The 17,409-nt window shown below is 34.3% G+C and overlaps 1 protein-coding gene across 16 annotated transcripts in view; it reads right to left on the reverse strand.

Moving 5' to 3' along the window:
- Nucleotides 1-17,409, reverse strand: part of LOC147828444 (ubiquitin carboxyl-terminal hydrolase 9X-like) — a 154,082-nt gene that overhangs the window by 52,990 nt on the left and 83,683 nt on the right. For 15 of the 16 annotated variants that reach the window (XM_087209920.1, XM_087209930.1, XM_087209929.1 and 12 more), the window contains 5 exons: nucleotides 8,170-8,300; nucleotides 7,731-8,009; nucleotides 3,561-3,686; nucleotides 2,256-2,381; nucleotides 1,573-1,742 (listed from right to left, as the gene is read on the reverse strand). In XM_087209920.1, the coding sequence (XP_087066046.1) occupies nucleotides 1,573-1,742; nucleotides 2,256-2,381; nucleotides 3,561-3,686; nucleotides 7,731-8,009; nucleotides 8,170-8,300 (832 nt within the window). The remainder of the gene's footprint in view (nucleotides 1-1,572; nucleotides 1,743-2,255; nucleotides 2,382-3,560; nucleotides 3,687-7,730; nucleotides 8,010-8,169; nucleotides 8,301-17,409) is intronic. The other variant, XM_087209931.1, reaches the window with a different exon arrangement.

Raw genomic sequence — 17,409 nt, forward strand, 5'->3', positions numbered from 1 at the left:
CTTGAAATATTTTTAGCTAAATGGATGCATTTTGAGATCATGCAAAGTGAAATAAATTGGATGCATGTGTAAATATTGCACTTTCTCTGGTGTGAGAAACTAAAAGTGTAAATAAGGAACAAAATGTGTAACAGATCCTGGGAAATGGGAAAGAAAGGTTCAAATGAGAAGGGGTAGGAGAGAGGGGAGAGAGGGAAAAGAAAAAAGGGACAAGAATAAAAGAATGGAACTGAATCTTTACCTAACACCATACATAAAACTCTACTTAAACTGGATGAAAGGCGAAAGTATAAAATTCTTAGGCAAACAACATAGGAGCAAATAATTTTTACTTATATTTGACAATGGTTTCTAATTATAGGATAAAAACACATAGGATAACAAAAACAAAAAACACAAAAAATTAAATTATAGTATTAAATATTATCAAAATTAAAAACTTATTGTCAAATGATATTTTCAGTATGCAAAGATAGTCCATAGGATAAAAGAAAATATCTGTAAATCACATATCTGATAAAAGATTACACATCAAAATTCAAAACAAAAACCACAACTAAAAAAATGTACAAAAGATGTGAATACACAAACACAAAGCTCTAAAAGAAGGCATCCATATGACCAATAAATCACAAGAAAATGGTCACTATTACTGCAAAGTCATTAATTAGGTAAATAAAAATCAAAACCATAAGATACCACGTCTGATCACAGTCCTTATTATCAAGGAAGTAAAAAACAATAAATATGTGAAAATCTAGAAAAAAAGTATGTAAATTGATGGTAGGCATGTAAAATAGAAGTTAGAATTCAGTACATACTCAAAAAAAAATTAAATTACTGTATGAGGCAGCTATCCATTTCTAGGCATATAAAGGCTTGAAGAAACTGTAGAGATCTGTATTTATAGCATTGTTCATAGCAATACTGCTTACCGTAGCTAAAAGACAGATACAACTCAAGACATAAACAGATCAATGTGCAAAAACACCTACTATGCATATATAATACATAATTCAGCTTTAAAAGTTAATCAAGTTCTGACAAATGCTACAATATGGATGAACTTTGAAAAGATTATAAGCTAAATAAACACAAAAAGACTGATTTCTATGATTCTACTTAGAGGAGATATTTAAAGTAAGCAAATTCAGAGACATTGGGGTGATCAGAGAGTGAATACGAGGAATAGCAAGAGATATTGGTTAAAGGATCTTTGGATGATGAAGAATTTTGGCTATCTTTAGAGAATTCTGATAATGGGATAACAGTGTGAATATATTTACACCCACTGAATGATTCATTTACAAGAGGTTAAAAATGACTTTTTTGTTACGAATAATTATACATTTTACAATAAGAAATAGTTAAAAGGAGGGAAAAAACCCTCCATGGTGTTGGTATTTTGCAGATAGAGCGAACCAAGTTAAGTGCACCATGTGAGTAAAATTTTCCTATCCATCAAGATATGCAGATAAAAATTTTTCTTTGAAATATAGAACAATGACTTGAAAGTCCATATGCTTAAAATAAAGTTAACCTTCCTCTTAATTAAATTTAAAAAACACCTACTTGCTGGGACAGTGCAATAATAAGTCAATGACAAATGTCTGCCAGGCTTTTTCTTCACTAAGTACATCCAAGGCTGTCGGAATTAAAGCAAAACACAGTGTCATCACTTCCAGGGCCTCACAGCAAATCTGTTCATCTTCTGCCTCTGGTTCCTTGCTTCTACTGGTCATCTGTAAAATTATAATAGCAAATTACTGACACATACAGTTAAGAAAAAGTTCTCAGACCTTCTAAAATTACCTAGTACATAAAGATCACATGGCCTCAGATTTTCACATGCAGCTATTGAGGCCCTTTGGAATATATTTCAACAGGATTAAAGGAATATAACTTAATAATTCATTTTCTCACATTTTGAAGTATGTATGGTATCCATCTGCTTAAATTATAATTTAAGTAAGAGATCATTATGCACTACAGTTTTGGTCTTTAATTACTTTGAAAATGTAACCTTAAAGAATTCCAGTAATGCTGCCACAATTTCAGGAGAAAGTTGCATCATGGCAGGATTCTAAAGTATTTTATTTTCAAAATAAAACTGCACATATTCTCATTTTATTTGTAGACAGTAGTTAAGTTGAAACAGATACAAACATCTTGGTCTTTAAGTATGACAGACACGGTAATTTAGTTATATTAAGAAACTTTACTTGAAAGTAATATATTTCTGTAGTAACTCTTACCATCTCATAAATTTTAGTGATTTCTTCATTTGGGCTAAATATAAGCTCTAATGCTCCACATCCTGATGCCCAGACAATTTTTTGTATAGCTTTAATCACACAAATATCAGGTATGTATCTTGAGGGCTGTAAGAATATAATTAAACATGTTGACAGAATCATAAAGTATAATAATAAAAAAAATTGGGGGGAAGGATGTCTCACTAAATAGCTCAGGCTGGCCTTGTATTTGCCATGTAGCTTAGGCTGACCTGAATGTGTAACTCTTGTCTCAGGCTCCCAGATTCTAGGATCTAGAGACAAAACATTTTGCTTTGTAAAAGGCATAGAAATGGAAAAGACGTAAATAGACTTTAGACTGCTGAGGCTCCCTTGGTCCCATTTCTGGTACCTCACAATCAGGTCATTTACTTTAACTCCATATGAATAAAAGATATGTTTAATAGCAACATTCACAAAGTTATCCTTCAAGGTAAGATCTGATATGGCACTAAGCTATTTTTTGTAAGAATTTTTAGTACAGAAAAATCAGATTACCTAGTCATTGTCCTCTCAGATGTTTACCCAACAGGTATGAAGACATATTCCCACAGAAAAACTGTGACTTACTCACAAAATTTTTATAACGGCTCCCTTCCATCAGTAAAAGACCAGGAATTATCCAATGTCCATTCAAACATGAATGGACTAAGAATGTGAAATTGTTATAAAAATGGAACAAGAGGAAAAAAAACACAGCTAGCTTTCACAATCATGCTGACATAAAACACACACAAAAAGAGTAGAGAATATATAACTTTTTATATAATATTTAAGAAAATGAAAATTAAAAAAAATCAGTAGTTACACAAACTAGGGGAAGAGGGTATAAGTTGTATAGAGGCACAGTAACACTTTTGGGGGCCGAAGAAATATTCTGTTCATTATCTATGAGAAGTTAAAACATCCAACTTAATTTATCCTGGTTTATGGAATATAAAATATATTTTTACAAGTTTTATTAAAAGATTGTGTAAGTGGGCTGGGGATTTAGCTCAGTGGGGCCACTGCCTGCCTCACAAGTGAAGGTCCCGAGTTTGGTCCCTGGTACCAAAAAAAAGATTGTATAAGTACTGTCTAAAACACTAATGTTAGGCTAAGAGATTATAACTCTATGAAACTTCAGATGATAAGACAGATCTTGAGTACTGTAATTAGAGGCATGGGACAACTACGTCTGTCCCTAATACCAAATGTGGCAAAATCTATTTATGACTAATTAGAGACAATCTAGGTTCCCAGAGTTTTTAAGACTTTGATACGAACCTCATCAGATACTTGCTGAGCAAGATACATTGATATATTTCTTAGCATGCACTCAGATGAAGGATGAGGAATGCTCTGAAGAGCATTTTGTAGCACCACAGCTTGATCACGAGTAACTTGGTTAATCTGAAATAAATTAATAATTTTACCTCAAGAAAAAACCAACTTGCTTGTGCTCCGAATGAGATTCAGTGAGAAATGTAATAGTTCTGAGAACAAATTTAACTGAAATAGACCAGCAGACCTCTTGTAAAAGTGATTAAATATTATAATAGTAGTAACTGATATGACTCTGAAATGTTTCTTTCTATACATTTCATGTTGAATATATTTTTAAAGATTTTTGATCAAATATTGTATATGTAGGTTTTTATAATAAATTGATAATTACGTGTATTAGGAAAAAACTTGTAATACCTACACTTAGAACATTTTCTTGTTTTTGTGCTTTACACTGTTTGGTAATTACACATTTGCCTACTGATTTGTAAACAAAGATTAGTATTTTGCCTATGAGGGCAAATATTTTAATCACTGTTGTTAACTTTACTGTGTTAATGAACTAATTATATTTATTGGTTGTCCTTTAGCCGATGTAGGTCTCCAGTCTTAGAGCGCTTATAAGATGTAGACAAGAAATATTTCAAATCTGTATGATAAAGGATGTGGCATTCTTAAAAAAAAAAAAAAAAAACTTGTACATAAGAAAATTCCAAAAACTTTATATATGTAATTAAATCATTTGCTCCTTAACCATCACCACTTTCCAAGGATGTGATACCTTCATAAATTCTCTGTAGTATTTATAGTGGTTTTCATAAAAAGTACTTCAGATTGCCAATACTGTAAATTTTAAATTTTCAGTCAGAATCTTCATATATTCCAATTTTAGATTAATATTGCTTGTAAACTTAAATCCACTTCTTCTTCCAGACTACAGAAGTCTGAACAAAGATTTTTACATGCGTCTGGGCAGATCCTTCACCTTCTTTCCTCTCTTTCAACTCTGACTGCTCACCATGACAACAGAAGAAACTGGGGAAGACAGTTAACTAATCTATTTCATTTCCCCAGTCTAAAAACCGTCTTCCTTTTTTAATTGTTTTGTTAAGTTTCTCTGTTACCTTTGTGCTAATGTTCATCCCAACATGCTAACACCTCTCACTGTAAACTGTACATCTTCTCCAGGTACACCTTTCCACTGTAATTTTAAGAAATTAAGAACTAAACATCTTAAGAAATTCAAGAGTAGGGAGATGTTATAATTGCAGTTATCAGGCAGGCAAAAGCAAATCCAATAGATCTAGTACTTCTGGCTTCTCTCAGCAGTTTAAAATTTTACCTGCTATGTATATATTAACTAAATTAATCTTTTAAAATATAAGATCTGTGTGCCAGGTACTATTTTATAGGATTTCACATTGAAAGCTTAAGTGGCAGAGGAGTTCAAAGAAAAGTTTCAAAGTCAGTTATGCTTAGCTGAACTAAAATGGTAGCTCACTGTTACTACCTTGGATCAAATTATTTCATGACTTTTTGTCTTGATTTTCATCCATAAAATGAGAACAGCAGTGACTCACCAAATACAGCTCAATAAACTGTCAATGTTTAAACATACCAATGTTTAAATGAGATAAAGCATGACTAGCATACAATAACCTAATATATTTTCACTATTATTTTTTAACAAATAATGCATGTAAGATTCTATGTAAATTGAGATTCACAATATTTCTCACAATATCTGGCTTATAATAGATGTATCATAATTATCTGTTGAATAAAGTTACACACAGCATTTTAAAACTTTTACTAATTCTACTAGATAATACTTTTTACATAAGGAAAGTCTTGCACCACTTGTTCTTGCATTAAAATTGTTGTTAAAGTCATCAATGATATATTATTTTCCAATTCAACTCATTAAACTGAAATGAACGATTAGGAATCTAAAGGACAAAAAACAAAGCAAACACTGCTTTTATTACAGTATTGGTAGAGCTGAATACTCCTTATTCAAAAATTTTTCTAATCTAAATACAAAGAGAGTCTTAAGAAATGGTAGATGTATATAACTATGTGACAGGTTTTAATACTTAATGTCACAAGAAATCCCCTAGAATTTTATTCAGTTACTATTTCCCAAATTATAAGCCTTTTGCATGTATTGTAAGTAGCTCTATAATATTTAAAATACAAACTCTGTATTTGGCTTCCCACTAGAATGTGAACAACTTAAAATTAGAAGTTATTTACCCCTGAACCCAGTAGTGGTACATTTTTTAACATACTAGATAAAAAATGTAAAAAGATACATTAAATTGTCTTGTATGTATTCCATTAAGCTCCTATAGGAAGCTTGATTAGGGCCAGGGATTTAAGCTCTGTGATTTTGAGCCTGCCTTGCAAGTGCAAGGTCCTCAATTCAATCCCTTGTACTGAAAAAAAAAAAAAGAAAAACAAGAATCATGATCAAAACCTATTTGTTAGGCCAGAGGTTTTGCCACCTGCTGTGCAAGCGCAAGGACCTAAGTTGAACCCCAGTACCAAAAAACTCCACAAAAACCCCACAGAAACCTATTTGTTTTTCATGTAGGCATGCATGAAATTCACAACACAATTCAAAATTATTCAGGATGGAGAAAAACCTTTGTAAATTTTTATTCTAAACCTGCGTATGTGAAAGAACTATTCCTTCTCATTCTTTTTTTTTTTTTTTGCAGTCTCTCACCTCACTCAGTGCTAGGGACCAAATCTTGGACTGTGTGTATGCTAGCCAAGCATCCTACTATAATTACCAGTCCTCCCATCCTTTTTTTCCAGTTCTGAGGTGTGAATTCAGGGCCTCACACTCTATGAAGTATATCTCCAGCTCTTGCTATACTGCCTGGGGTGCCCATGAAGTTGCAATAATCCTGCCTTAGTCTCCTGTGAAGCTGGAATTACAGGTATGCACGATCATGGCTGGCCTCCTCTTCCTTAATCACATGAGACATTTCAAAAGTAATGATAGTAAAGAATTGAAAAGACTCTCAACTATTCAGTATCGAGGTTAAAGAATTATTAACAGGCTACATTTGTTTCACTGATTCCTCTATCAATTCTGTATATACCTTTCCCAGATTGTTTGAGGAAATCCTGGGATATCGTGTTTTAACTAAAAAGCTGAAACACAGTGACTCTTTTCTTTTAAACAAAATTATATACAATTTTCCCACACCAATAGAAATAATTTAAATATATTAAATATCTAGTAACTATTCATATTGAATGACACTTCACAAATTTCTAGATATTTCTAAAGCCAATTATGAAGATAATACTTCCTTATTATAACCCAACAATTAGTAAAGGCATCATTTATAACATGAATAAATTAACTCAACCTGGTTAAAACTAAATTTAACCTTTGCTACAAATCTAAGCACTTTGTTTTTTGAGACATGGTCTTGCTTTATAGTGCAGGCTGGCCTAGAACTCACTATGTAGCCCAGGCTGGCCTCCTGTGATCCTCCTGCCTTGGTTTCCCCAAGTGTTGGGATGACAGGTGTGCCCCACCATTCCTGGCTCACTAAACGTATCTTGAGAACTGCTGGTGATCTCTTTTAAGGATGATAGCAAAGGAAAGAGACATGTGAATTAAATATTCTTAATGTGACCAGTCTTTGATGAATATAGAGGTATAAGCCTGTAATCAAGTTATTCAAGAAGTAGGAGCATAAGAATTATAGTTCTAAGCCTGCCTTGCAAGTACAAGGCTCCAAGTTCAATCCCCAGTACTCCCAGCCTGTCAAAAAACCCAACAAAATAAAACAAGAATTACAGTTCTAAGTCCACTGGATAACTTACCAAGATCCTGCCTGAAAATAAAAAAGTAAAAGGGCTGGCTCTCTGGGTTTCATCACCAGTACCAGAAAATATTTATACATGGTTTGACTTAATAAAAGATTTAGGTGACATATTTATGAAACTTCATGTAACTGACACTCACAAAATATGCAAGAAAATGGATATGTCCTCATATTAATAGTCAGAATTTAAACTTTTATTACAAATGTAACAACAGACGAAAAAGCTCTAAAATACTCTGCAGTCCTAGTATCTTTAAATAATTATTATTTATAACAAACACTAATAATTAATTCCAAAGAATGTTTTAAAATTTATTACCGGTGTTAGAGGGTCAGCACCATCTACAGCAGGCTGACAAGCTTCTGCTACAGCCCGGACATGGCTGTAGCCAACAGCAGTTAACAACAGTTTGGCTATTTTAAGGGCATTGAAGTAAGCACCTCTCTGAGTTTCCACATCTGTGTTTGGTAGGAAATTTTTTCTTACTAGCATATTCAGTACAAGGGATAGGCCGCCACTTTGCAAGAAGTGAAAGAGAAAGTCTGAGAAAATGTCATTCAGAGGTGCAAGAGCAGGCATTAACAAAACATAAACTACCTGGGGGGGGAAGAAAAGAAACTATATTAAAAATTACTGAAAACAATTTTCAGTACCATCTATTTCTCTTATCATTACTACTGATTAAACATTTTTACATTCTTATAAAGGATTAGTATTACTGTATAACTTAATTATTTTTACAAAGAAAAAAACAAACCTCTGTTAGGTACAGAACTTGGGAGGCTGAAGGACCAATGAAAAGTGAGTCAAGAGGTGGACGAAGACTGCTTTCTCCAAGTTTTGAATGGTTCAAACAAACAGTTCGTAATTTTTCTACAGTTGTGCTATCTACAGACAAAAAGAACACAGACTAAAGTAAAACATAATTAGTTTGCTCTTAATGTTCCCATTTGATATATTGAAGAGGATTAGCTTATCTCAAGATCAACTGTTACATTACTAGACCCGGGCTAGTGAAAATTAGGGGTCCTTTTGGTAACAGTAGGAAATGAACACAGTGCCTTTGTACTGAACTAAATTTCTAACCCTTTAAAAAAAATTTTAATTTTTAGTTTATTAAGACAGGGTCTCACTAGTGATTCAGCCTGGCCTGGAGCTCAGCCTAGGAAAACCTAAAATTTGCAGTGACTCTCTTGCCTTACTCTCCCAAATGTCAGGAGTACAGGCGTGTGCCACACTGTCCAGCTTTATTTTTGTTTTGAGACAGGGTCTCACTAAGCTGTGAAATTGCCCAAGTTGGGCTTGAATTTTTGGTCCTGCTGCCTCAGGCTCCCAGAGTGCTAGAATTATAGGTATGTAACATTACAATAATCATTCAGGGTTCCTTCACTGACAAAATATGAATGGAATAGTTTCCTATCCAGAAATCTCACAACAGTGTGTACTCCTTTATCCACTGGAGACAGAAACAAACACAACACTGAAAAAGGAACCTGCCTTTTTGAAAAACCCAAAGAGAAATCCTGTCAGAAGTAAATAAGAAAATTTACTCAATTATAAAAGAATATCAACATGTATTGCTCTGAAGAAGATACATGAATGTGAGCACACTAAAAACTGCTCAAAATCATTACTGATCAAAGTCACAGAAGTTAAAGCCCCCTTGGGTTATCACTTCAACATCAGAGGCAAGGGGCAATCACAAAACAAAATAATAGAACCATTGAAGAGGTGCTGTTGAAGAATGGAAAAATAAAACCTCTCATATTATTGGTGGGAATATAAAATGGTACAGCTCTTTGGAAAGGTTTACTAGCTCCTTCAATGATTTAAATACACAGGTACTATATCATAAAGAGCAAATCATTTTCCAGGTATTCAGCTGAAGTTCACACCAAAATTTACACAAATACATTCACAGCAGTATTGTTTTTAAATGGAAACACCTCAAGTTTTCATTAACAACAAAGTAATCAGATTTCATTAATACATTTAAACAAAAAATTGAGCATCATTATTCATTAAAAGGAGAAAATTCTGACATATGCTACAATACAGATCCTGAAGACACTGTACTAATGCACTGTATGATTACACTTTTAAGAAGTATACAAAGTAGTAAAACTTACATAAAAACAAAGTGGAAAGGTGGTTGCCAGGGACAGAAGAAGGAGAAATGAGTTTTTGATTAGTTAATACAGGGTTCCTTATTTGGAAGAGGAAAGTTAAATACGTTAGTTGTACAATAATATGAGCAATCTAATCAATACTTAATGTATACTGGTGAGCAAACAGGCCTGTGCATAATCAACCCTCCCCACCCCAGCAAACAGGCCTGTTAGATGGCACCAATCCATGTGAGCAAGCAACCTTGCCCTAACTGGTGCATCCCATGCAAGGTAAGACCACCTACCAACTCAAAAACTGTTGTATATTTTGCTTCCCCTTAGCATGGGACAGCAGAGGTGAGGACTAAGCAGAACTGATCTTAGATAAGGACAACACCTGGGAAGAAAGGAGAGCAACCAGACCCTGTGATTGTCAACATTAAGTTTACTAGTCCACTTGAATCCCTGCCCTGTGGAGACCAGAGAGCTGACTGCCTTTGGCACCTACCAAAAGGAGAAAGGACAAACTTTGTCTTGGATGGTAACCATAGTCTACAGTGAATGAATGGGGACTCTGGTTTATAGAGGACACCTCAAAAAACGCATAGGCCCTAAGAGCTGGGTGGGGAAAATCCTGACTGACTAAATATCCAAACTACAAATATTAGAAAGTACCCATCCAAAAAACAGGAATTTCTTTTTCTATCTTGGTCTTTTTTGATTTTTCTATTTTAAAATAAATTATTTCTATCTCATCTTTTCATGGGGTGTTCTGGGGATTTGAGTTTTTTCATCTCTTTTTTTTTTCACTTTCAGGTTTTTTCCCCCTTTTCCCTTTCTAACTTTTCGTTCTTCCTTTTCTTTTCTGTATTTTGCTGTTTATCTTTTTTCTTGTTTGTTCTTTCCTGCAACTGTTCTCTAACATTACATTTTTCTTATTGTAACAGGGATTGAACTCAGGACCTTGTGCTTCCAAGGCAGGTGGCAGCACCACTGAGCTAAATCCTTCACCAACATTACAAATTTTTGTTTACTCCTCAATAGAACCTCATATCTCACTTTTCTCATATTTCACTGATTAATTTCTGAAATTTTGCTTTTTTCATTCTCTGGTTCCCCACCCTGTCTACCTTGACTACTATATCTATTAAACTTTATGAACCTCTAGACAGATGATAGTTAACTTTAAGATACTGCTGTCAAATACTGTTCTACTGTTAGTGAAGTTGTTCCATTTTGTAGGTATTTACTGTGGGTCAATAGTAGGTCAATATTTGGTTAGTCTCTATGTACATATTGTAATTTCTACGGATAGGATGGTACATTATTGGTCCTTGGGATTTGTCAATACTCAATCTGTAACAGTATTACTGATGCTAACTCTACTACTATAGCCAAGGTGACATAGCTATTGGTATTAATTGGTTTCCTCGGGATGCCAATGTCTGGATTACTTTGGTGTAATCAGTAATAGTATGGCTCATTTATGGAGAACTAGGAACTGGGCCAAGTAACTCTAACATCTCCTGTCCCAGTAAAAGGAGGTGAATCTTTGGGAGACAAAGACCCAAGAGTTACCAGATTATCTCCAAAAACTCTGCATTCCCTCAAAGCTGATCCATGGGGCATTACAGGGGAGGAAACCAAACAATCTAATTATTCAAAAATCATATGAGGGAACAGATACTGGGCCAAATACATAAAAGATCATCAAGTCTACAGAACACAGAAATACAAAGCTAACACAGATAAACAAAGTGGTTCAAAACGAAGAGTGACCACCTTGGCAAAGATGTGAATCCATAAAAAGGTTCCAAACTGAAATTCAGAAGATTATAAAAAATTATACAAAAAGTATGGTCAGCAGAAGTGACAAAAGAACAGTGTCAGAACTAGAAGACAGGGCTATTATGGGTGACCAATTAATCAGACATACCTTAAAAAAAAGGGAAGATGAAAAACAGACTCAAATGTTAATGAATGAAACAAAACCTAATCTAGGATTAATTTGAATTAGTAAAAAATCAGAAAATAGCAAAATGGTGTAAAAACCCTGTTGTTTCTCCATAAGGGAAAATAATTTAAAATACAGACAAGTGAGCCACCCTAAATAGCAAAGATCAACAAAGAAACTCTATGACACAGGATAATAAAAATCCCAAAAGTCCAACAGAAGAACAGAATGTTAAAAGCAGTTATAAAAAAGCAAGAAATTACTTACAAAGGTAGACTTATTAGAATTAAAGCAAACTTCTCACAATAAAACTTAAAGACCAGGAAACCCTGGAGTGAAGTGTTTGAAGTCCTAAACCCTAAAAGAAAGTAATTTCCAACATAGGCTGATACATCCTTCAAAACTGTATTTCAAAATTGATGGAGAAATAAGATATTTTCATGATAAAAAGAACCTAAAGAAATTCATGACCAACAAACCAGCATTCTAAAAAAGTCCCAGGGATACTTTAGAAAGAGATCATGAAGCTAACAATGACAAAAGGTTTAACGGAATGAATACAGCACCAGTTAAGCAGGTAAGTAGAAAGGAAAGAAAGGCAAACAGCAATACAAAATTAAAGACATGAAAATGTAAAAAACTACCATGTCAGTAATAATTCTCAATATGAATGGTCTCAATTCTCCAACTGAAAAAGACAATGACAGGAAAATGGATCAAGAAACAAAATCCATTGGTATGCTATATACAAGAAACATATTTAATGTTCATCACAGAACTATAATTAATATATCTTGCTGGTGGGAGGCTCATGTGAAAATGTTGTTTCCACAACTTGTCCCAACAGGAGATACTGGGCACCATGGGCTATTTGGTGGTACAAGCCACCTAAAGAGTGTTAACCCAAGAACAAATTCAGACTAAAAATCAAAGGAGGAAAAACAACATTGAAAACAATATGAAGAAAAAAAAATAAAAGAAGGTTGTAGTCATTCTACACTGAGATGAAATGGACCTCAAGCCAAAATTGATCAAAAGTGGCAAAGAAAGTTATTACATATTAGTTAAGACACAATCCAATGCAAACTGATAACACATTAACATATAGTCATGAATCAACAGCACAGTCAATTTCACAAAACAAGTACTAAAGGGCATAAAAGACTACACACAAAAAAGGAAGCACTAAAGCCATACAAGACTATGTTAAACAAAGAACCAGAAACAGAAAAACAGAAATAACCTAGTTATAAAATCCAACATTTTTTCCGGACACAAACACTGACAGTAATAGGTACAGACAGACTTTATCCATCCCAATGTGATAACAGGCACTAGTAAACGGACCACAAACACCATGTTAAATGGGTAAAAACTGAAAGCTTGCTCCCTTGAAATCAGTAACACACACAAGGAATGTAAACACAGGTACTACAAACATGTCCTCCCCTCCAAAAGAGGGGATCTAGAGGTAGATAGAAAGGGAGGACAAGGAATGAAACATTATCACAAACATATATTTAAAAAAATAGACAAATGTACAAGTAAAAACTTTACAAGATTCAAACAAAAAAAAAAATCAAGAACAAGACGAGGACATACCCTATAACTACTCCAATTTAACACAGTACTTGAAATATTAGCAAGAGTAATTAGGCAAGAAAAAGAAATAAAAGAGGTATGTCTAGAAAAGAAATTAATTATCACTATTTGCAGCTGACATGATCCTCTACATAAAAGATCTCCAAAGGGCAAGACCTGGTGGCAAATGTCTGTAATCCCAGCACTCGGGAGGCAGAGGCAGGAAGACTGCCATTAGTTCAAGGTCAGCCTGGGCTAAGCAGTAAGCTCAAGGGCAGCCTAAACTCTATAGCAAGACCCCGTCTTTTGAAACAAAACAAGGCCGGGATTCCAGTCCTCCTAGGGCACAGGAGGTGAGCTAATCCCAGCGCCCAGGAGGAGGCTCCCCAGCTGCCATTCCAGTGCTCCTATGGCAAAGGAGGTGAGCGACCTGGGCGTCAGCAGCACCACCCCCCAGGTAGAAATGAGAAGACATATAAACAAGTCTCAAAACCAGACTTCCAGATCACCTACAGCAACCCCAAAGGGAAAGGAGATGCAACACTCTGATACTCAACCTCCTGGACTCACTGAACTGGCAATGAAAGAGGATCTGGAAAAAATGAAATCAAAAATAATTTCTGAGATAACAGCAGAGATTGTGCCCACAGTGTAACACATGATTAATAAATCTAGAGAGGACACAGATAAAAAAAAATAGAGGAGCTGAGGAACATGATGGAATCCCAACATAGGAAACAAGTGGAATCCATAAAACAGATGCAAACAAATTCCAGGAGATTAAAAACTCCACTGAAAGTCTAAGCAGCAGAGTGAATCAATGTGAGGACAGAATTTCAGATATAGAAGATAAGAGAGCAATTAGTAACCAGGAAAAGAAAAATTGCTTTAAAAATTGTAAGTGATCATTAGAAAGCAATCCGGCAGCTGCTAGATGATGCAAAGAATAACGTAAGACTGACTGGAGTCAACGAAGAAACAGGAAAGTGCAGACGACATAAAAAAACTCTTCAAAAAAGTGATGGCAGAAAATTTCCCAAGGAGGGGAAAAGAACTTGACATACAGATAAGTGAGGCATATAGGACTCCAGCTAGCCTTAATCAAAAAAATCTACACACAGGCATATTATAGTTAGGATTCCAAAAACCCAACAGAAGAACAAAATTCTCCAAGAAGTGAGAGAAAAGAAACAAATCACACACAAAGGAAAGCCCATCAAAATCACAGCAGACTTCTCAACGCAAACCCTCAAGGCCAGAAGAGCTTGGAGTGATGTATTTCAAGGCCTAAAGGAAAACAGCCTCCAACCTAGACTGATGTGCCTTGCAAAACTATCTTTCAAAATTGATGGAGAAATAAAGATATTTTCATGATAAAGAGCACCTCAAGAACTTCATCAATACCAAACTGGCACTCCAAAAAATTTTAGACCATACCCTAGGAAAAGACAATGAGGATCACAACCCCAGGAAGCCTAGCAGAATGAATCCATTGGGTGTGACTAATTAAACAGAAAGGAGGAAAATCCAACAACAAAAAAGTCATGACAAGGCTTTTAAACCTTTTAACTTCATCTCCCTAATGAGTGTATAATTCAATCTTATTATTGTACTGATTAATATTTTTCTGATTCTAGTGTTGCACATCTTTCCTTGTGCTGTACTGGCTATTTATCATCTTCTTGTGTCTACTTTTTAATTGGGTTGTTTATTAATGAGGTCTAAGAATTCTTTATATATCCTTGTCATAGGTTATATGCATTGTAAATATGGTCTGTTCAAGGACTACTTTTCATTTTAACGATGTCATTTAAAGTTCTAAATTTTGGTGGAATCTCATTTATCAATTTTTTTCTTTTATACATCATGTTTTTTGTATCCTAGGAAGTTCTTGCCTTCCCTAAATTCACGAAGATTTTCCCTTATAATTTGTTCTTAAAGTTTTATAGTTTTAGTCTTTCATATTTAGGCTTATAGATCCTTTCAAGTTATTTTTATGTATGGAAATAAATGGTTGAGGTTAATTTTTTATATACAGATATCCGGCATTCTACTGTTTATTTGCTGCAAACACTATCTTTTCCTTGGCTCTTGAATTGAGTTTATATTCTATAAAATATTAATGATAAACAATCTTTCAAAATTCAGTGGAACATATATATGTTGTTCTATTTCTAGATTCTTTTATTCCAATGATGTATATGTCTTTCCTTACACCAACACTGCTGTGATTACTGTAGCTTTAGAGGAAGTCTTAAAATTAGATAACAGACATCTTCCAACACTTTTTTTTCTTTTTACTTTTCTTGGTCCTTTGTACTCCTACATAACTTTTAAATTTCAAAATCCAATTCTTCATTTATAGCAAGTACACGTAGACCTGAGTTTTTACACATAGCCTGTGTTTTCTAATCCTGCTAAATTCAAATACAAGTTCCAGGGGCTCCTAGAGATTTCTTAGTATTTTCCTTGTAGATGATCATTTCATCTGCATATAAAGATTTTGCTTCTACCTTGCCAATCCTATTCTAAGTGTTTCATTTTACTGCCAGACTATTTTGGTTTACGCCTATGTTTTAAAGTTTAATGGACAAAAGAAGAGTAGGCATATCTGCCTACTTTCCTACTTTGTTCCCCACCTTAGGGACAAAGCAATGTATCTTCACCATTCATAAAAGGCCTTTTTGCGGGAAGTATGGAGTACATGTCTTTAATCTGTTGAGAAGGTTCTGTTCTACTTCTAGGCTCCTGATAGCTTTGACCATGAACAGCTGTAGAATTTAGTCCAACACTTTTTCTCCAACTAGTGACAGGATCATATGGCTTTTTCCTTTCCTCTGTTAAAATGATGACTTTTAGGGGTGGATCTTCCAATGCTGAACCAACACTGCCATCCCTATAATAAAACCACTTTCTTCATACTGCCAGATCTGACTTCTAATAGGTTGTTTTGTTAAACAAATTTCTCTCTATGTTCATACTTTTTTCTTCTATTACCTTTATCGAGTTTAAGGATTAGCACAACGTTGATTTCCTAAAATGAGGGGAGAAGTGTTCCTTTTTTTTTCTGCTTTAAATCTTTAATATAATTTATCAGTTAAAATGTATACGAGCCTGTTGTTGTCATATAGGTAGGTTTTCAATCTAGGAATATACTTTAATAGGTGCTATTCAAATTTGTTATTTCCACCAGAGTCAGTTTCACTAATTTGTCTTTCAAGGTATTGCTTAAAAAGTTATCAAATTTATTTCAAAATAGATTTTTTGTAATATGCTTTCTGTATCCTTTTAAATTCTATAAAATCTGTGGTAATGTCTCCTAGATTTTAATATTGTAAACTTAAAATGTATAATTGATACTGCATAATAGGAAGTAGAGGTCTAAAGGTGCAGGGGAAGTGGGAGGGGGAGGGAAAAGGAAGAAGGGAAAAGAAAAATATGAGAAACAAAAAAACGGAAACAAACACTTTGCAAATAGGGAAGGATGGAAGGAGTGAAGGGAGGGAAGAGGAAGGGGAAAAAAATAAGATCCAAGATACTCACGTAATGGTAAAAGACCCCAATGATGCATATACCTGTATTTTATAACCAAAATGTACTAATAAACTTAATGGGGAAAAACAAACCAAAACACCACAACAAAACAAACCAACAAACCATAAAAGATCCCCCCAAATCCACCAACTCTTACAATTAGTAACCAAATTCAGTAATATAGCAGCATACAAAATCAACACACAAAAACCAACAGTGCTCTTATATATTAATAATGAACCCAGTGAAAAAGAAATTAGGAAAAAAATCCCATTCACAATTAGCACCAAGAAAAATTAAACACTCAGAAATTAATCTAAGCAAGAGACTTCTACAACAAAAACTACAGGACTCCAAAAACGGAAATTGAGTAGGACATCAGAAAATGGATGGGCCGGGGATTTAGTTCAGTGGTGCCATGCCTGCTTCACCCACACAAGGTCCTAAAAAAAAAAAAAGAAAAAGAAAAAGGAAAACTATCTCTGTTCCTTGAAAGGCAGAACCATAAATCCAAAACTGCCACACAGATTTAATGCAATCCCAATCAAAATATCTACCACATTGTTTACAGAACTGGAGAAGACAATCCTAAAATTTATATGAACCAGAAGAGACCCAGAATAGCAAAAGAAATCTGGGAAACAAGCAAAGTGGGAAATGTCACAACCCCAGATGTGAGGCTGTTATTACAAAACCACAGCAATAAAAACAGCATGGTATAGGCACCAAAACAGACATGAACACCAATGGAAAGAACAGATGATGCAGAAATAACTCCAAGCACATTCAAACAGCTGATCTGTTTTTTTTTGTTTTCTGG

Source organism: Heterocephalus glaber, unplaced genomic scaffold, assembly GCF_053883595.1.
Source record: "Heterocephalus glaber isolate CG9 unplaced genomic scaffold, H.glaber_assembly_v1.0 deba00001072, whole genome shotgun sequence".
Lineage (NCBI taxonomy): Eukaryota > Metazoa > Chordata > Mammalia > Rodentia > Bathyergidae > Heterocephalus > Heterocephalus glaber.